We start from the raw sequence: 20,353 nt of genomic DNA on the forward strand, positions 1-20,353 counted from the left end.
CCTTGAAAATGCATTCCATAACTAACATTTCACTAAACCTGGTGATTCCCACACTCAGACAGGTACTGGCTGGCTGCATAACAATCACCTGAGGACCCATGGGCTTTGAATGCACAACTCAGTTTAAGAAGCATTGGCCTACCTAATGGGATGAGTGAAAAAGAGAATCAAGTAATCAAGATAGGCCACCTACTTAGCAGGCTGGTTTGTGGCCAATACCCAAACGTCCAAGATTTCTAATAGCCAAATCACTATTTCTATGAGTGAATAGGACATTGGGTGGGTGTGGAGATGGACGCCTGAGGGATCTCTTTATCCTCAACTGACAGAGGGCGAGAAGTTGCAAAACCCACTGGGGAGATCTCAAGGACAAGAGGCATACAATAAGTACAATTGAATGGAATTGAAATGAATTATTGCTTCAGGCCTCTCTCCCTCCCGCAACGATATCAACTCTGCAAACCCCAAAGATCAAAATGGGGCCAGAAAATTCCCCCATCTAGAGATTTTCTTTTAACTCTAATTGCTATTCCACTGAGGGGCCCAACTCCAGCTTTGAGGGGATATATTTACTGGTTAGATTTGCAGTAATGATTATTATTGTTACTTTTAAGAAGAATACACTCATTGTCTCCGGCGAGCTCACAGTGCTGCACAAACATGACCTCATTTCTCCTCTGAATGGGGCAGGTATTGTTAACTCTGTTTTCCAAAAGAAGGACATGGAGGTCCATTGCAGCCCAATGCCTTGAACAAGGCCACACATCAAGAGAGGGAAGGAAGATGGAATCCGGCTGAGGCCTTTTCCATTTGGGTCCCAGGGCTCTCTGCAATGGTCGAGGCTCACTTGTCTGGTCAGTCCCCTGACTTCTCTTATGGCCACAGTGTTGGTTCCAGGGTTTCAAGGGGATCAGGGGAGTCAGAGTCACCAACATCAGATACCACAAGAGAAATAATCGTTACTATTCAGAGGCTCAGCCAAGTCCAGGCTTCAGGCTCAGCAATCAAAGCTCTCCCTGGTTTGGCCCCAGTTTCAACAGGCTCCAACCTGGCTGACTTCTCTCCTTACTTAAGTACTTCACTGCTGGGTCCACTCAGATTGAAAATCACATTCACACAGATTTGTTCTTTCCGATGAGGAGTTTCTGCTGCCTGCCTGTTGCCTGGGTCAACTGCAATACATTTTGGCCACTGGGCTTTCTTTGGGCCTTTTCTTCTGCCATCCCCGAAGCCTTGTTCCAGAACATGTTTTGCTCTTCCTGCCCTCCGACCTTTCTACCCAAGCTTCAAGCCTCAATGTGCCCAAGAAACCTTCCAGAATAATTCCTTTCCTTCTCTGAAGTCCTACCACCCCTATTCATTCATTCCATGGATAATTATTCAGGACCTACTGTGTGTGGCAGGCACTATGGGAGATGATGGGGATACAATAGTGAACAAGCCTGACAGGGTTCCTGCTCTCATGGAGACAGGAAAAACAAAAGTAATATAGTAGGTCAAATATTTATGAGTTGTCATAAATGTGTGTGAAAAAGTCTCCAAAATACATCCCAAATCTGTCGATGTCTCTCCATTTTCCATTCTGTCCAAGAAAAAGCTTGGTTTGTCTAGGTACATCAAAAAGGTTCATGTGGCTAAAAGGAGATGGCAGACGAGACCGGAGGATCACAAGTGATGCTGGAGAGGATGCAAAGCTAGCCTATGCAGAACCACACCAAGCAGTTAGATTTCATGCTCAGAGCAATGGGAAGATGTTGCAGGATTTTAATCAGGGAGTGATAGGATTTGATTTATGCTTTATGACAGTGATTCACAACGAGGTGGGAGGTAGAGAAGGGGCAATTTTGCCCCCCACTCCCAGGAGACATTTGATAATGCCTGGAGACATTTTTGGTTGTCATAACTTGAGGGGGTGGGTAGTGCTGCTGGCCTCTCTGGTGGGTAATGGCCAGAGATGCTGGTAAATACCCTACCATGTGAAGGATGGCCCCCAGGATGAATTTCAATAGTGCTAAGATTGTGAAATTCCGCTTTAAGATGACTCTGGCTGCCATGTGAAGAATAGACTCTCAGGCCCAACTCCTCTTCCCAAGAAGCCCCTTCGCATTTTAACGGGGAACATCTGGTGATAATGCCATAACCCACAAGAACAGTCAGATTGGCTGAGCAGGGAGGAGCCATTCTAAGTCATCGCTGAGCAGAAGCTACCTGCTCTGTGGGGGAAGATGAGGGGTTACAGAGACCAGCTCCAAGTGTGCCCTCTTCCTCCATAGTCAGTTACACCTGTGACTTTGTCACAGTGCTGAGAGTGCCAGCTCAGCACTCTCCTCTCTGATCTTCTGAATGCCAGGCCTGTGTGGAGCTGCAGAGGATCTGGGCACCCAAAGGCATGTGATACCCTGTGCTTACAATGAGTTTATGAGTATTTACTCCAGCATGTAAACCTATCATTTACAGCCTTGCCATGTAAATCAACATGGTGTTAAAGAGCTCTCCTCTTGCCCCTGACCCACAACTTGAGATTGGATTTAGGAAAGATATGGTTAATCTGTGGTGATGATGGGAGGTCTGGGAGGAAATATCTCTAAAGATGGAGGGGACTGGTACCTCCTCAGGGTGGGCTGGCCAAGAAGATGGCTCAAGTAAGAGGGTTTATCTTCTGTGCCCCAGTTATGGACTGTTCTTCGACTTCTATAGAGTTTTTTTTCCCTTTTTTTGGGGGGGGGCAGTTGTGTCATGGAAAATTAGAAGAAAGCTATAGAAAACCTCTCTGGAAAAATGAACACTGGAGACAAAAATTTATATACAATTTAAGAGATTATCGATCCCCTTGAAGCCTATCCATGTGTGACCGTGTGAACTAATTCTCACCAACATGTAAATGACTATGGAAGTTCAGTGTATTTCCATTTTAATGAGGAGTAAAGTCCTTAGGCCAAAGGAACTAGAACTCTTACTGGGGGAACTATTACATCAGTGGGTTGAAACATTTGCTAAAGGAGATGGGAAAGCATCTCCTAAGTTCTGAAGTCTTCCCACATTGCTGCAGTACCTATATATAAAACTAGGTTTGGAGGTAGGGAAGCAACAGAGGGAGAAAGGGCAACAAGGGCTATTCTAAGGGTAATTTGGGCTCAAAAGGCCACCTGATACTTCACCCAGTGGGGCTCGTTGGGACCTCAGTACCAGATATTCCTGGTCAGCCCAGAGCATCTGATCTTGTTAATGGGCCAATAAAAATTAGGGGAACAAAGGCCAAACCCTGGCAGCTCAAATGAATCTCCTGTGCAAGAGGGAGCAATCTCGTAAAGAGTTGTAACTGAGCAAACGGTGGAATCATTTCGTTTCATTAACTTTAATAGTGCTCGTTAGGTTGGCTTCCAAGGGCTGTGGCACAGGAGAAAGCCAGACTCATCATCAGGACCTGTGAGCAGGCTGGCTCGTGTGGACTCCCCTTGAGGCCCCCAGCACCGAATTGGAAGTAGCTGCTCTTGTCAACCCCCACCCCGCCGCAGGCTCCCCAGCCCAGCACGACATCCTGGCTACACAGGCAAAGAGCCCAGGCCTCAAGGACTAATTCTTTCCTGCCGGGATGGGGAAAGACAGGGACAAAGAGCTTGGACCAAACCATCTCTGGGCTGGGGCAGGCCACCTGGCTCTGGGCACCCGCATAGAGGCCCCTCCCAGGGACATCAAAAGTCCAGCTCCAATGCCCACAAGCTCCCACTAAAGGATCCCACCAGCTCAGCTGGCCCAGGGACCATTGTCAATGCCAGCCACGCCCCTGACCTCCTCCTTCTTTTCTACCACAGACATGTCCACTGCCAGAAAAACACAAACAAACAGGGCCAGCAGAAAACACATCACCAAACAAACCCGCCTCACATTGTCCTCTGTGGTTCAGGGCCTGGAGCCAGAGGCCGCTGGCCTGGAAAAGCCCAAACAGCTCCCTGAGCCTGTACAGCTCTGAGGAGAGCCTCCTCCCAGTGCAGGGTCTGCTTTGCCTCCTCTCCTGCTGCCTCCTTCTCTTTCTCTCTCTCCTCCTTCTCCATCTTTCTTTTTCTTCCATCCATTATTTCCCTCCCTTTCACTTCTTTTTGTGTTCCCTTTCCCCTTTTCTCCTCTCTGTTCTCTTCCTGCGTCTATGATGAAATAAATTCACTAAACATTGAAGAAATCCTGCAGAGTACATAAAGCCCAGGGTATATAAAGTCAGTTCAAGATGTGAGCCAGCCATGCTGTCTTGCTTTAAAGTCATCAGGAGTTCCGGAGCCTAGGCAATAACATCAACCCCGAAGCATCAGATAGAAATAGGCTCTTCATCATCTGGCTCATCCCACCTTTCAGATCTCCCTCCCCACCCCACTTATATACTTGTCTCTGGTTCAACCATGTTATTAATTCCCCCCTCCACGTCCCTGCTCACCTCGTTTCCACCACCTGGAAAGCCCTCTCTCTCTTCACCCAACTCCATGTATGAGAATTCTATGTATTCTTTGAGGTCGTCTTTTAAACCCTCTCCTCTGAGACGTCCCCAAGCTTCCAGCTGGAATTAATCTGTCTCCTTTATGCACTCATTAGAATTTTATGTTGGCACCTCCGTATTTGGGCATTTACTATGTTCTTCCTTACATTCTAATTATTTCGATGCAAATTTCTCTCTCTTACCTAATTATGAGCTTGAGAGAAGAAACCATGTCATCTTTGAATTTCCATCTCCTTTAAGTGCCTGGCACATAGTAAGTACACAAGGAATGTCAAACTCATTAAAAACTGAATCTATGGTTATAAAGAAGCCCACATACAATTAATTCCACATCTTAACGTCACCAGTGTGGGTGTATCTCATTTATAATCATTTCATTTGCAAATTTGTTTGAGGCACTGATTTCCTTGAGTAGGCTCCCCCAGGTCTGATTTCAGGGCTTCCCCAAGGGCTGGAGGATGGTATGTTAGACGGCGGCACCTACTGGTGAAGGGTAGCATTACAGCTTGGGGCCGCCAAAGAGAAGCAACGGAATTTCTCAATCAAATCCCTCAAGATTGGACGAGGGTGCGGACACAAGAGGACTAGAATAAGTTCCTCTCTTTCCTCAGTGGCCTTTAGGCTGACCAAGGGGGAGGAGCATCCCTGAGTCAGAATCCCAGCCTGTTCTCCTCTAGCCCACTGCAGCCTCCCGCAGACTGACTTTTGCAGGACCACCATGGGACATCAAGGAATCCCAGCCCTGGTTATGATGCCCCTCAACTTTTCCCAGCCAGCTCAGCATGATGCCTAGGACAGCTTTCCATCTAAGACAGAGGAGGAGAGGTGGCATGAAAAAGAGAGAGACTTTTGCCAAACAAGGGAGGCAAACTTTGTAAGGAAATCGACACTCAGCAAAAGCACGTAGCTGGCAAACATTTTGACCTCTTCCTTGCTGCAGGTTTTCAGCTTCTCCTAAAAGTATTCTCAGTACTAGGGGAGCCCTTCTCAGAAAATATAATAGAAGCTATTGGGGAACTGAGATTTGTTTTACAGTAATTCACTGTATGAATTGGTTCGTGAAGACCTTGAACTTGCCCCAATACCTCTGCCCATCTTTTCCTTAATCCAGGGTACTTACAGAAATCATACTGTTAGATGGAGAGGTTCTCCTCCATCTCTACATCTTTTCCTCTAGGGAAAGAACCCAGTAGGGATCTGGGGGAGGAGAGCCAAACAGAAACAGGGTAAGAGGGCAAAGCCAAGCCAGGTCTCAGCAAAGTTAAGAAGTTTATTATGAGTGTTCCCATAGTCCCTCATCTGTCACACCTTTCTTAAGGCTTCATCTGATAACTAACATTTTAATTAAGCAAAAGCTTAATTCTGTCACCCTCTTTCACAGGGATATACGTATTTGGGACCCAAGGTACATAGGATTTAGCTCAAAGGAGTGATTATCTAATGGCGAGATTTTAAGCATCATTAGGAAAGATATTTGACGAAAGGATGGAGATGATGAGGGTTCTGCCTCCTGAGTCTGCTTCCCCATCATTCAGATGGTAGCTAGCTGCCAGTGGACCCTACCCCATCCACCTTGATCCCAGGCCTCTGTCACTGCTTCTCTCCCCTCTCTATTGCCTCTGGCTGCTTTATCCAGGCTGCCATCATCCAATGCTCTAAACTTTTGGGGGAGATCCTGAGCTTTTGGAAGGTTTCAGCTCTGCTTCTTTTGCTTCCAGAATCTGGAAGTCTCTGGCCAGAGTCCCCTTCTAGGCCCTCTACATGTCCGTGATTTTTTTCAGCTGGGCATCTCTGCACTGCCCCTGGTGTCCACACTGCCCCTCCATTTAGCAGCCTCTGCTGCCACCAGTCCTTTAGGCAGCAGCAGCACTCTAAGTCTGGTGGGGTGCTGGGAGACAAGTCAGAGGATGCTCTACTTTTCCTTGGGATTCCCATGAGTTCACCATCTTTCATTCTTTCATTCATTCAGCAAACCTTCATTGAGCACAGTACATGCCAGGCATATGCTTGGTAACCAATATGGCTCTTGCCTTCAAAAGTCTGACAGACTTAGTAGAGGGAAATAGACTATTACAGTACAGCATGAACAGGCTGGGTTTCAAGGACCACTGAATTCAAAACCTGCTGGGATAATAAGATTTCATAAACAAGGTACATTTAAGCTGGATCTTGAAGGGTAGTAATGGCTTTCCAGCTGGCAAGAACACAATATGTGCCAGGCATGGTGTTGCTTAGGTGTAGTGACGGTGAGATCAGAACAGAAATATGAAACATAATCGGAGAAAAGGGTTCGGGACTGACACAGAGGGCCATGCTAAAGAGTTAGAACTTAACCCTGTAAGGCAATGGTCCACAGGAGATACACTGAGTGCCTGAACTGAGGCAGCAGCAATAGGGGCAGAAAGGATGGATAGATTTGAGGGAGGTCTCAGAAGTTTCACCCCCAGGATCTGGTGGCCTGTTTTAGATGGGGAAGAGGAAAGAGTCCTTACAGACCTGGAGAAATCCACCTGGGGCCGCTGAGTGAGTTATGGAGCCATTAACCCCAAGATGGAGATCACAGGAAGAAGACAGATCAGGACAGAGTGTTGAGAGGAACAGTGAATTTGGTTGGGGGTCAGTTCAGCTTGAGGTCTTGAAAAATACCTTTGTAAATATCTATAAATTAGGCAGAAATATAGCACTAAGTAGAACCGAGAGGAGGGAGCTAGAGATACAGATCTGAAAATCGGACATACAGAAAAGTGAGGGCTAGGGATATAGATTTGGGAGTCATCAGCACATTGGTGGCTCCACAAACTGTCCAGCTACTTTGTGCTGGACCTTCCACATGGCTTCTCAGCAGTAAGCTCCAACAACCCGCAAGGTCAGAATTGTATCCTCCCTGTCTTTTAGATGAAGTTGACGCTCACAGAGGTGAAGAAACTCATTCAAGCTCACCTACTGATGGGGCTAGAACTAAAACCTAAAACCTTCTGACCATAAAGCCAATATTCTTTCCATCACCCTCGCTGTCTTTGGGTGAGAGTTCCTAGCGTGGTCACATAGTGTGAGAAACTAGAAGAGCCAAGCGTAGGACTTAGGAGGCCAGGGAAGGGAAAGCAGCCAGCAGGAGATTAGGGAAAAGAAAGAGCTCCAAGAAGGGAAAGGAAAATGTTCAGAGGCTTCTGATGACACAGAGAGGTCAGGCTAGATAAGGACTGGCAGGCAGCCCTGATATGGAGACATGGAAGTCTCTGGAGACCTAGCGGGGCAGGGAGGGCAGGGTGATCAGAGGGGGCCTGGGCCAGACTTCACTAGGGTGAGGGATGAAGGGAAGCAGTGAAGTGGATACAGAGAGCAGGTGTATTCCTACAAGTTTAGGAGCTGGGAAGGACAAGAGGAAGTAGGGTCTGGGGAAACTGGTTGTTGCTGCTGTAGGATGCTGCAGGTTACACTGTGTGCTAGGAGGAGAAGAAGCTGAGGTGAGAGATTCAGGAGAGGGAAGGGACGATTGACAGCGCCAGCTCCCTGTGGGGCAAGAGGGGATGGGATCTTTGCATGTGTATGTGGGATTGGCTTTGGCCAAAAGGAGGGACCCCTCTCCCAGCAGTGGAAGGAGAGGGGGTTGGAGGACAGGAAGTTCATGCTAGATGGCTTCTGGCTTCTCAATAAAACAGGAGTTGAGGGGGCTGATTGGAGAAGTAAGTGGGTAGAGGCTGGCAGAGGGGAAACCGAAGTTTGGAAGAGCAGCTGTGTGGAAAAGAACAGGGCACAAGCTCAGGGAAGTTTGGAGCCTTGCCTTGTGATGTGGAGGGGTCTGGAACAACACATTGGTGTTGATGCCAGTTGGCAGGTTGGAGATATTTGTTTCCTTCGCGGAAGCAGCCAGAGAGCAGGTGGGGAGCAAGCAGGTGGCAAAGTGACTCAGGTGTGGGGATGAGCAGGGAGGAAGGACTGGGAGGACACTGAGATGATGGTCCAAGGAGGGGCCAAGGAGGTCACCTAAGTGGCTAAAGGAGAGGCTGGAAAGGGTGTGGGCAGCTCAAACCAGGCTACCCTTCCTCAAATCATGGCCGGGCTGCCAATGGACCTCTCTGTAAAGGAAGACTAAGGGCCTTGGAGTAAGTTACTCCCAGAATCCCAGGGCCAGAACGCACTTTAAGAGAGTGTACTTCCAATCCTCTGCCTATACAGTCAAATGGCTCCTGACTCATCCTGGAAATGTGGAAAACCAAGACCAACCAGGGTTTACCTGTCTACTGACCTAGTACGATTCTCCGTCTCCCTCCTTTCTTCTATTTTTTGTTGTTGTTATTGCTCTGCTCTCTTTTATCTCTCTCCATCTGTTAAGCACTGATTTTTCTTTATATTTCTATCTTGTCTATCCATTTCTGTTTAAGTGTTATCAAAACTCACCTCAAATCCCTTCTCATTCATAAACTTTCTAGATGATCACTTCTGTTCCCTCTGACTTTCTGTGGCACTTTCTGTCTGAATTGCTTGATACCACATTCAGATAGTCTGGTTTACACATATAAATCTTGCCTTCCTGGTAAGACTTGGCATTTGGGGGATTCGCCTTCTGATGCAGAGGGATCTGGAATCATACACTGGTGTTGATATATCTTTTTGAGCAGAGATCACATTTTCTCTGTCTTTTGTACATCCTAAGGGGTCAGTGCGTATTGAGGGGAGGGAATGAGATAAATACCATATGCCACTTAATGGAAGAATTCATGGTTGATCAAATCATTAGGAAGAGGAAGAGCCAGAACCGAAAGGGGTAGACTGGCAGCCCTGAGGGTACAGGCTAAGGAGTACTCACCGATCCAGGAGACAGAGGTCATGGGAGACATGAATTCAGCTTCTGGCTTTGCCTCTTAAATTATATGTTGTGTGACTTTGGGCAAAATGTGTAACTTCGCATCATCACACAAATGTGATGGCTAGTCTTCTGAAGTCCTACTCCTGTTTATCCTCCAGAGCAAGGGTACTCTTCTACTACTTCTTTTGTGTGAAGGGGCTAGTCTGCCACACATTCCAACCTGTCCCAAATGATTAACCCAGAACAGTAGCAAGAATGTGTTAGGTCTCTGTGGATTTAGAGAAGACAGAATAGAAAATGGAGGCTGTATACGAGCTTCGGAGTCAGGCTTGGGCCCAAGTCCAGGCTTTGTCCCTTCTTAGTCGGTCATCTGGGTGGGTCGACCTACCTGAGCCTCAGTTTTCCTATCACCAAAATGGAGATCACAGTTCTTGCTGGTTAGGCTTGCGATGGATTTCCCGGCACATCGAAAGCACTCATTAATGGTAGCCGTGAGCTCTAATTTGTGTCTTAGAGCATCGGTGCCTTTGTAAGGCGGGATAAGAGGTGCAAGGAAGTAGGGAAAGAGGAATTCTGGAGCTGCTCTTCCTGGCAGGTGAGTTTCCTTCTAACTCTTCAACTTGGAAGTGCTGCTGCACACAGGAGCAGTGTGCTGGAATGCATGGTATTTTTGGAACCTTCCCAGTAGGAATGTGTGGCAGACAGGAACCTATTGGGGGTGGTCAGGATGACTGCATTCACACCAATGACATCAAGTCTGGCCTGGGATAAGACTGCTTCTTCCCAGGCACTACTTAACTTTTACTGTCGAACACCGTGGCCTTTGCTCTGTCTGAGAAAAAGTGGAAATAACAATGGCCACCACCTACTGAACGCCTACTGTGTATCAGGGGTTTTCCATTCATTATCTCATTTAATTAACACCATAACCCCATGAGGTGGGCATTTTCATTCCCATAGTCAGAAGAGAAAACTGAAGCTCACTGAGACTAAGTTACCTGAAGACACACAGCTAGAAAGTAACAGAGCTGAGATTTGAACCGCAAGTTTACTTTACTCTAGAGCCCATCCAGTTAGATAGTGCTGTATACCTCACCTTCGAGGTTGTTTGACATACCCACTTTCTAGATGATGAAGCTGAGGCTCAGAGAGTGAAATAATGCACCAAGAATAGATAGATGGCTGGAAAATGGTCAGGCCTGACATTGACTTTGGAGTGGTCTGGTTCCAACATGTACATGTTCTCCATTAGACTGTACTGCCTGTCAAGGCGGGGGTCACTGGGCTTGTTTCACAGATGGGTACACTGAGGAGCAGAGAGTAAAAGCAAAGTTTCATGGAAGGAGATTTGGCAAGGGAGAAGAAGTTCCTGAACATGGTGGAGCCCTGGCAGATATATCCCTAAGCAGGATCAGAACCGAGATATATCAGCTGTTGGTGCCCCCAGTCCAAGTCCTTTCTCTAGACATTTGTAGGGAAAATTGGAACGAAATGAATGTCAGAAGTATCCCTGAAAGAAAGTGAAGCCCAAAAGCAAACTGCAGCCTGAGAGGTGAGCGTGGGAGCCTCAGAGGACTCAGGGACATTCTGCCTCTGCCAGTCAGGGTATGGGATATGCTGCTGCTTTTGTAGTACCGCTTGCGAGAGCCACCTCATTATTCCTTCCTTGTCATCTTCTTGAGTCACTCTCCAGTTGTGAGTCTTTGTAGACGTGGACAGAGAACAATATGACCAGCACCCCAACTCACAGCGCCTCCATGGTATCAGCCCTGTTTCTGCTCCTACAGAATCCTCTGAAGGGCTGGAGGTGGGCTGGAACCAGATTGGATGGTGGGGAGCAGAGCAGGGACTTCCTCTTCTGCCCAGATGTGGAGGAAATTCACCTGGTCCTAGGATAGCAGAGGAAACAGACAAAATAATAGCTGGCAAAATAAAGGGGAATGGGGAACTAGAGTAAAAGACACTGAGCTTCCCAGAGGCATAGTGGCTAAGGTTGGATGACCCATCCAATCCTTCCTTCTCCCAGGCCAGGGCAATGTACACATTTAGAGGACCAGGAAATCATACTGAACTGGAGAGAAGGTCTAAGATAATCTATTGATCTGCCCCTATGGAATCCTCCATGGCCACCTTACTTGTGGTCTACAGGATGGGCTGGAGCCCTCCTCCTTAGAGACCCAGAGGAGTTCACACACTGTCCAAGGCAAGGCAAAAACAAAGCACGAAACAGTGCACTCTCCCTTCTCTACTTTGGGGTGCTCCTCAGCTCTCTCCCTGTGCCCCTATGTAGATCAGGAACCATCTGGCAACCTCCAATTCTCTTTTTCCTTCCTTCTTTCTTTCCTTCTTTCTTTCCTTCTTTCTTCCTTCCTTCCTTCCTTCCTTCCTTCCTTCCTTCCTTCCTTCCTTCCTTCCTTCCTTCCTTCCTTCCTTTTCTTTCTTTCAAACCACTCTCTCGTTTGGGGCAGAGAGAATGGCAAGTTTGCACTTGTCCTCCAGCCCTGCACATAATTGGTGGCACCAAGCAAAGCTGCCGCAAGGGGAGGGGTTTGCCAATGGAATGAAGGAGGGAAGTCCTAGAATGACAGGTCTGGAAGGGACCTTGGAGATAATTCCCATGATCTATGTGCTTCCATCCCAACCACCATCTTTCACGCTATGCAGGGATTCTTAAGCCTCCTCCCCCAGGCTTCTTCAGGGCACTATCTCCTTTCCACTACTGAGTTAATCCACCATCTTGTTTTCTAGATGAGAACATTGAGGTCCATTGAGACGTGACTTGCCCAAAGGTAATCTTTGTCCCAGGACAAGAAACCTGAATGTTCAAGTGTTTGCATCCTTCTACTTTTCCACTCAATCCCTAGGGAAGGAATGGCTCAATTCTCCCTGGGAGCTAAGGAGGTCTCTGACAAAGCTGCCTGTCACCCCAGCTGATGTGACTGGCTTTGTCAAGGGTCTAAGAATAGTTATTTTCAGAGAGATCTTGGTCATTGTCCCTTCCTGTCGGGGACTCTGAGGTTAGTCTGAGTCCCAATGGTCTCTTCCCTGCAGAAATTTGGCTCTGAAGCCTGACAGACTCAGTCAGACTGAGGTCCCATACTCCAAGAAAGCCCCTGCCACCTTTCAAGAGGTCTTTCCTCTTTCCCTTAGGATGTAAAAAGAAAAGATGCAAAGCTGGTAAACGCATCAGGAGGTGATGTTCATGGTTCAGGGATACTACTCCTTTGGCACACTTTGCCCCAAATTTTAAAAACCTTGTTTACCTTTCCCCTGCTGCCCCTGCCATTGAAGGGATGAAGGGTTAATGGACTGGTTAGGACCACATCTTGACGTTTCAAGGGCAGCTTTGGAGGAGTGCGTTGTGCATTTCCGTGTGCTTGTATTTACACACAAAGGCATATCTCTGTAGGTTAGCTTTTGCCTCTGTGCTGAGAGCATTAGTGAGCCCAGGTTTATGCGGGTAGGGTGGCTTAGTGGGCTACCTCCAAGGCCTCAACTGCAAGGGAGTCAGTTCTGCAGCCAGCCGTTTTAGCTGGAGAGAACGCTACTTTCCTCTTGGTCCTCCATCGAAGTGGACTCAGCACTAGGAATGGGGACTGAGTCCTGAGGGTGAGGGGTGTGCTGGAGTTAGGAGGGCGTTACTCCGCCGGTTGTCGAGCGGCTCTGGTTTTCGAGGTCCTATGTGGCTGTGTTCCGCGCGTGTGTCGGGCTGTGTGGCGGGCACGCTTGAGTGCCCGTGCGATCTTGTCCGCCCCAGCCTCCCCGACACCCCGCGCTCTCTTTGTCTCGTGGAGGTGTGCGTGCAAACCTGCATCGCACGGCCCTCATCGCGTGCGAGCGCGGGGGCGCACCCTAAACCCCCACTCTTTCCACGGGCAGAGAGGACGAGCCGGAGCCGGGTGCTGTTTGGTCTGGAGCGGAGCGGGGCTTGCATTGATCCATTGATTGTGCGCGGTCTGCGCCTGACCTCCCTGCTCCCGGGGAAGCCGTCTCCATGGAGACCGGGCCCGCTCCCCCAGCGCCGGATTGTAAATTCCTGCAGGCAGCGGCCCGGCAGCCTGGGGAGGGGGCCGCCGCGCCCGGGCGCGCAGGGGGAGCGGCCGCCGCGCCGAGGCCCCATTTGAAAGAAAAAGAGCACGAAAAAGGAGGTGGCGGAGGAGGAGGAGGAGGAGGAGGAGGAGGGGGAGGAGGAAGAAAACGAAAAGGAGCGAGGAGAGGAGGAGAAAGAGAAGGAGGAGGAGGAGAAAGGCGAAGAAAAAGAGCCGGAGCCTGAGAGACGGAGAAAGAGCGAGAGGAAGAAAGAGAGGCAGAAAGGGCGTGTTTCTGGCTCTGCGTTTCCCCTCCCCTTTCTCAGGTCCCTCGCTCGGGTTCTGCGCGCTCTCCGGCTGCAGCTCTCTCCGGGCGAAGCTGGGAATTGGGTGGGATTATACCGAGCAGCCCCGCCGCCGCCCCTAGCAGAGCCCGGCTTGGAGAGGGCGGGGGTTCCCTTCCGTCAGCAGCGCCGGGCGCCCCCAGCCTCGTCGCGCTCTCTGCTCCGCTCCCCGCGGCGTCCGGCCGGGAGGAGCCGGCAGCATCGGGAGCCTCCCGCCCAGGGCGCCGCGGTCCGCGCCCAGCGCCCGCAGCCCCCAGCCCGGCCCCGGAGGGGCGCTCCCTCCCCTCCCCCCTCCGGCGCTCGGGGGCCCGGCCCGCTTCCGCCCTCCTGGGGCTGCGAGACCCGCCCCGGCCGCCCGGCCGCGGGGAGCTCCAGCCATGGGCTCGGGGCGCGTGCCCGGGCTCTGCCTGCTCGTCCTGCTGGTCCACGCCCGTGCCGCCCAGCACAGCAAAGCCGCGCAAGGTAAGGAAGGAGGGGCGCGCGGCCGCGGGGCTGCCGGGGCTGCGGGGCCCAAGGGCTGGGGTGCGATTTCCAAGGGGCAGGGCAGGTGCTGGGAAGCGTGCTGCTTGCTGTCAGGACCGGGCACTGTGCACCCGTACTCTTCGGCTGGGGACCTGACCTCTGGGCATTGCGCCCCGGGCGAAAGACTGGAAGAGCCAGGGGCGGCATGAATGAGTGAGAAGTTTGGGGGGCCCTGGGCAGAAGTGACCACGCACCTCAGAAGTCTGCCTATTTCACTGCCACCGCAGCATCTTCGAAAGACTTCTTGTCCTCCAAAAGTATGAGAATCTTCTACTCTCTCAAACATTGCCGGAAACTTAAGTTGTGGCCTGGAGAGACTGAGAATGAAAACTTTTCAGCTGCCATAGATTTCTTTCCCTCACCCTCAACCCTTATGAAAAGTTAGACAAATTTCGAAGTTGTCTTATCAGTAGAAAAATGTTAAAGAAAAATAGCATCTTTTATGGAAAAACCAATTTGTCTCTCACTGCGTGGTATGGGGCTGAAGAAGAGAAAAAAATTTCTGTGACTCCGGCTCCCTGCAAGAATGTTGCATTTCTGCCTCTTTGGGGGGAAATCTTTCGTCTTGCATGGCTTTCATTTCTTATCATAATATTTATTTATTAAAGCCTTGGGTTTCCAATTCCATTTAATTCCAGGTCAGAATTGCATTAAAATAACAAAGTAAAATTCCAGGCCGTGGAGCTCTGACAGATCCCTCTAGGAATTAAAGAGAGAGAGGGAGGCCCTCCCGCCCCCATCCCTGACCCCAGGCTCATTGCTTGACCAGTCCCAAGGCTGTGCTGGCAGAAACCAGGCTGGTGGACTACAGTTCTCTGGGACAGCCACCCCTCCCCCTTGACCTCTTGCTGCACCCTTCCCTCATGGTGTCCTCACCCAGGAGGAGATTTATATGGACAAAAAGAAAATTCCTCATGGCAAGACTTTGCCCAGGAGGATATGACTCTGCCTGTTATCCCCAGGGGCTCTTGAAGCCAAGCTGGGGTGTGGAGGTGGCTGGGCCAGAAGAGAAAGTTGAACTTGGGAGTTGGGGAAGCCTGAGTCTCTGGCAGTCAGGTCGCTGTGTCCCAGAGCCTGAGCACTTGACTTTTAAGCTGTTCTTTGTACTATATGGGCTCCCGCTCTGTTAAAAAGAAGGTGCTATATCAATGCCATCCTCTTCTCCCAAAACACTACCTCTTCCACTGCCCCCTTCTTCCTCCAACATTTCCTTTAACAGAACCAAAACACTAGAGACCCTCAGCTGTCAAATACCAGACCCCACCCCCACGCCCTTCAACCCCAGACTGCTTCTTCTCCAGTCCTGGTTCCAGACAGCCCACTACCACTGCCACCCCCAGCCTGGGAGCAGCCCTTCTCTCACTGTGGATTTGCTTGTGTCTTCATAAACAAAGCTGTCTTTTGTAGTGCGTGCTGACTTACTCATAACATGGAATTAGCTAGGGAGTTTAGTCTAAAGGAAGGAACAGATTTCATGCAGTAATCTAGAGACAAGATAAGGACCTCTTTCAAGTTGGAGCCAGTGTCTGTAGTGGCCCAGTGAGACTGGGGGGTTGGGGGTGAACAGAAAAACCAGTATATTCAAGGGGGTTCCCGGGGCAGATGGAGGCTCCTGGAAGGGACAGGTGCCATCAAGCCAAGGCTTTCAAGCCTGGGAGATCAGTTCATCATTCAGAGACAGAAGGACTGAGTCCCTCCAAGGTACTTTAGGGCTCCCTCTTTCATTGGACACCCTGCTGGGTACTGTGGTGGGGGGCTGGCGCGGTGGAGTGGTGTGGGGAGGGGAATAAAGCCAGAGTGGAGGCCTCTGCCCTCAAGAAACTTACAGACTAATAGTTTTGTCCTCTGCTTATCTCGTATTCAGGCCACACTTGCTCTGACTGGGCTGCAATTAGTTTTGTACCTTCCTTCCTACTGATCCCTGAGTCTAGCTGGGCATAGAATCGAAGCTTGTTATTTTAGCTACTTTTGACCCTGCTATTCAGGAGAAACTTATCAACCTGGTCTGCCAGAGATCGCCAAATAACAGCTTTACTGGGTGAGAGGGATGTCTCTGGCCCCAAATCTATAGGCCAGTGCTCCAAGAAGGACAAGTACTGACCAGGCAGGGCAGCCTTACCCATAGGCAGAGTGCTGTGGACATCCCTTGCTCCCAAACAGATCTCCTAGGTATCACCAGTACCATAAGGTGTCTATTCAATGCCACATGCTTTTAAATGAAGCTCTAGCAGCTCTTTAAAACATAAATACCCTTGGCAAGTATCTTGCACAGTTTCTATCCCTCTGGATTTCTGGATCTCTGTTCCTTTTCTCCAGAGAGTCCCCAGGGGGAGAACCAAAGTGTTGTGGAATGGGGAAGAGGGGACGGATAAGGAAGGGAGCCCTGAGTGTACAGGTGAATGAGTGTGTGTGTACGTGTGTAAGGTTCACCAGGATCACCCACATGTGACACAGCTAGGTGCCTGTGTCTATTGTGACTTAGTTGTTAAGCGTGAATACGGATTGTTTTAGTGCCTTTGAGAACTGTGTGTGGATGAGTGGGTGGGTAAGCTTGTGTGACGGAGAATGAGTGAGCATGAGGTTACATGGTTTTGAGTGTTTTTCAAGTGCCTGTCTGTGTATTTTAAAGTAGACAGACTGGATAACCAAGATAATTGTTAACTTAAAAGCATTAATTTGCTTTTTTTGGGGGGTGGGGGGTGGTGGTGCAGAGCGGTTAAAAAAGCCTAATCCTGGTGTAGTGCTCAGGTTACAGCTGAATGAAAGGTCTCCTGGCCTCCGGGGAAAACTTGTCCCCCAGGAGGGGCTCAGGGAGAGCCAGCCTGGCCGTTTAGTTTACCTGGTTGTTTTCTCTCCTCATTAGGGATAAATCTTGATAAAGTCATATATTTAGAGTTTCCAAGTAACACCATCCCCGGGACCGAGAGCGTTCATCTGACAGCAAACAGTGTCTCTCTGTCTCCATGCGTCTCTCCAGTCTCTGTTTGGGTGTATGTGTGTCTCTCTCTTTCTTTCCCCCACCCCTCTCTTCCTCTTTAATGTGGCAGTTTCCTCTCCTCCCCGCTTCCCTGGGCTCCTGTGGCCAGCTCTTACAGTGAGGGGACTGTTCCTCCTAGCCCCTCCCTCCAAAATATGAAATGAAAACCATAACCGTGTCAGCGGGTGAGGGTGGCCCCATGGGCAGCCGGGTATTGCCCGTGCCCCATCCAGGCCACACTGGGGAGAGAGTCAGTCCCCCTCACTCGTGGAGCCTGATCCTCAATCAATTCCCTCTAAGCCCCTTACCTCCGCCCCACCTTTTCCAGAGGGTAGAAAAGGGGGTGGACTGCTTAGAAATTCCTCAGGAATCCCTTTGACCTCTCTTCTCTCAGTGACATGTCCCCTGGGGGTGGGGGGAGAGCTGAAGAGGGAGAACTTTTCCATTTCTTACCCCTCATCTCCTTGCGTCTCCGCAGGGTGGAATAAGAGAGAGGGGTCTAGAAGACACGGGAAGCCAGAAATCCTACAGGCGGAGAAAGAACCCCTAAATGAGATTATTTTCCAAAATCTTCAGGAATCAGAGAGCATGAGAACTAGTTTGAGATGTCAGCAGCTGAGACCTGTTGTAAAAAGAGCGGGCCCTGGGTGTGAGTTTGGGAATGTGAGGTGTGCATTCACTGGGATGTGTGAGCGTGCATGTGTGTGATTCGGGGTGTGTATGTGTGCGTGTGCGTGTGTGCGTGCGTGTGCGCGCGTGCACTCCCGTAAGAGGAAAAAGGAAGCCGGGCACTGTGCGTTTTGTTTTCATTGGAGAAGTAAAGAAGTGGATTGGCTTGGTCCAGTGCCTTAAACCGGGGTGGAGGAAAGGAACGGATGGCTTTAGACCCTCTTGAGAAGTTGGAGGTGGAAGAGCTCGCCGCCTGAAGTCACTTCATTCCCTGCCCCCTGCTCTGATCCCCTAGTGTTAGGGTGTGGGCCTCTTTTGATGTCCTATACCCCTAGCACATAACCGCTTATAAGAAAGAGTCCCTGTCAGGGCTGGAAACTGTGGAGCTGCTCTGAGGCTGGCAGTGCCCGCAGGAGGCCCAGACCTGGGGACAGCTTCTTCAGGCTCAGTTATAAGACAGGAGTCTGGAAACAGAGGGACTGCTGGTCTTTGGGGGGAAAACACAGCTGACAATCCAGGGATGTTTGAGGGGTAGAGGAGCTAGTCACCTGGGCTAAGAGGGGACATGGACCCTCAATCTCTACCCTAATGGCCTCTCTGTCACCAGACTGGCTGCTCTCCTCTGCGCATGCTCACATACCGCGAGCGCCAAATGGCATGGGGTAGGGAGTATAGTGCCAGTGGGTTTAGGTAAACGCAGAGCCTAAGGATTGGAACTTCTGAGGAAATAATTGAAATTCTCTTCCTCGCTCGTAAAATGGACTAGAGTTTCAGAAGTGTCCTTTTCAGCTGAGGTTCTGCACATCTCATCAAAAGCCTTCATGCTGAAGGTAGAAGACACCATAGCGAGCCTCAGTCCTGCCGCCGGCCTCCCCAGGCTTCTCGCTGGAATCTCAGGCCCTCTTCTCCCCAGGCCCTGCTCCACTGCTCCCTGTCCAAGTCTGTACCACTTGGCTACTCTTCCTTTCTTCCTCCACCCGGTTCTGGCGCCCCAAGTACCTGATAGTTCTTCCTCTGTCCTTAAGTGGGATATTGCCCCCTGGAAATAGCCTCTGCAGAACAAGTGCTTCTGTACGTGTGAATGTACGTACACCCAGCAGTGCGGGGAAATGGAGCTTAAGTGTTTGTGCTCTGGAAACGGAATACTATCTGGGTGAGGCCCCAGGGCCCCAGCCCTTGCTCCCGCCACACTGTATATTCTCAGCTCCAAGACTGGTTCCCTGCCTTCTGCTCCAACCTAGACATCTCCCCTTTTCAAACCGTTTTGTAGTTGCCATTAGATGCTTGGATTTGGCCCCATAGGCAGAATGATGACCTAAAAGGGCGCTGTGGCTCCCTTACCTACAGTTTCCGTGCGGCTGTAACCGTAGCCCTAGAGAACTCGGGGGAGGGTGGGGATGGATTTCAGAACCCCAGGCCAGCAGCCGTCGACATCTGGTCACTGATGGTGACAAGCTGGGGAAAGACCTGGGCAGAAGCTACTGAGGCGGAGGGAAGATCCAGAACAAGGAACCAGATTGAGGAATCCCTGGGTGAGGGTGGAGTATCAGGATATGTGGGCATTGGAGGTGGGGTGAGAAAAGAGGGGAGCGCTTAAAAGGTAGACCCTGGGGAGCAGGTTTACAGAGAGGACGTTTTTACAGGTTTCTAATTATATTTATTTGGAGTTTTCCTCTGGCGGTTTGAAGCTGTTAACAGCAGGAACCTGTATCCCTGGTGTTTGTTTTTGTTTCTAACCAGCTGCTTGGCCCAGCATAGTGAATCCAAGGGCAGGAGACACCTGCCCACTGCCGTGCTGCCCACCTCTTCCTCACTGCAACTCTGTCTGTGCCCACCATGGTGCACCTGTGTGCCAGTCAGCCCCGTGTGCCAGTCAGCCCTGCCTTCCTCCCTGCTGCCCCAGGCCCAGAGCCTCAGAGCATCTGCATGCCCACTGTTGATTTCCTACCAGGCAATTCCATGATTGTGTATTGGATGTTTGCTTCATGCTGAACTGAGTGCTGAGTTGTGGGGGAGGAGGCACAACAACAATTAAGGTGTGGATTCTTCCCTCCAGTGTTTACAGAAGACAGTGTGTAGTGAGTGAGCACTGGACTGGGAGCACACTGGTCCTGAGTCCGCACTAGCTGTTTGCTCTTTCCCGAGATTCCCTCTCCGGGCTTATTCCTCATCTATATATTGAGAGGCAGGACCATTCGAGAACCAAATGAAATAACCTATGTGGAAGAACTTTGCACACTTAATGGAATTATATATCATGTGACATCACTGCACACTTAATGGAATTACATATCATGTGACATCATCGTTCCTTATGTTGTTATTTTTTCCACCAGTTTAGATCGATAAGAATGATCATGATGAAACTGGAACCTGCCTCTGCCCACTGCCTGCCTCCCTGCTTCTCCCTCTCCGATGTTCTTTGCTTTCCTTCCCACCTCCACCACCCCTTGCCCTACCTATCCTCTAAAGGCCTCTGACTCACGGTTGTTGGTTTAGTCCACACTGAAAGGGAGAAAA

The 20,353-nt window shown here is 50.0% G+C and overlaps 1 protein-coding gene and 1 long non-coding RNA gene across 9 annotated transcripts in view; one reads left to right on the forward strand and one right to left on the reverse strand.

Moving 5' to 3' along the window:
* Nucleotides 1-10,322: 10,322 nt before the first annotated feature.
* Nucleotides 10,323-15,757, reverse strand: LOC111747493. Its single transcript, XR_002783553.1, has 2 exons — nt 14,382-15,757; nt 10,323-11,182 (listed from the first exon to the last, which is right to left on the reverse strand). It is a non-coding gene; the product is annotated as an uncharacterized LOC111747493 (long non-coding RNA).
* Nucleotides 13,517-20,353, forward strand: part of SCUBE3 (signal peptide, CUB domain and EGF like domain containing 3) — a 39,035-nt gene continuing 32,198 nt past the window's right edge. For 4 of the 8 annotated variants that reach the window (XM_011373508.2, XM_011373513.2, XM_011373512.2 and 1 more), the window contains exon 1: nt 13,519-14,127. In XM_011373508.2, the coding sequence (XP_011371810.1) occupies nt 14,043-14,127 (85 nt within the window). In that variant the 5' untranslated portion in view covers nt 13,519-14,042. Of the gene's footprint in view, nt 14,128-19,573; nt 19,870-20,353 lie in introns of all 8 variants that reach the window. The other 4 variants (XM_011373509.2, XM_011373511.2, XM_023538515.1 and 1 more) reach the window with 3 other exon arrangements.

Source organism: Pteropus vampyrus, unplaced genomic scaffold (genome assembly GCF_000151845.1).
Source record: "Pteropus vampyrus isolate Shadow unplaced genomic scaffold, Pvam_2.0 Scaffold225, whole genome shotgun sequence".
Lineage (NCBI taxonomy): Eukaryota > Metazoa > Chordata > Mammalia > Chiroptera > Pteropodidae > Pteropus > Pteropus vampyrus.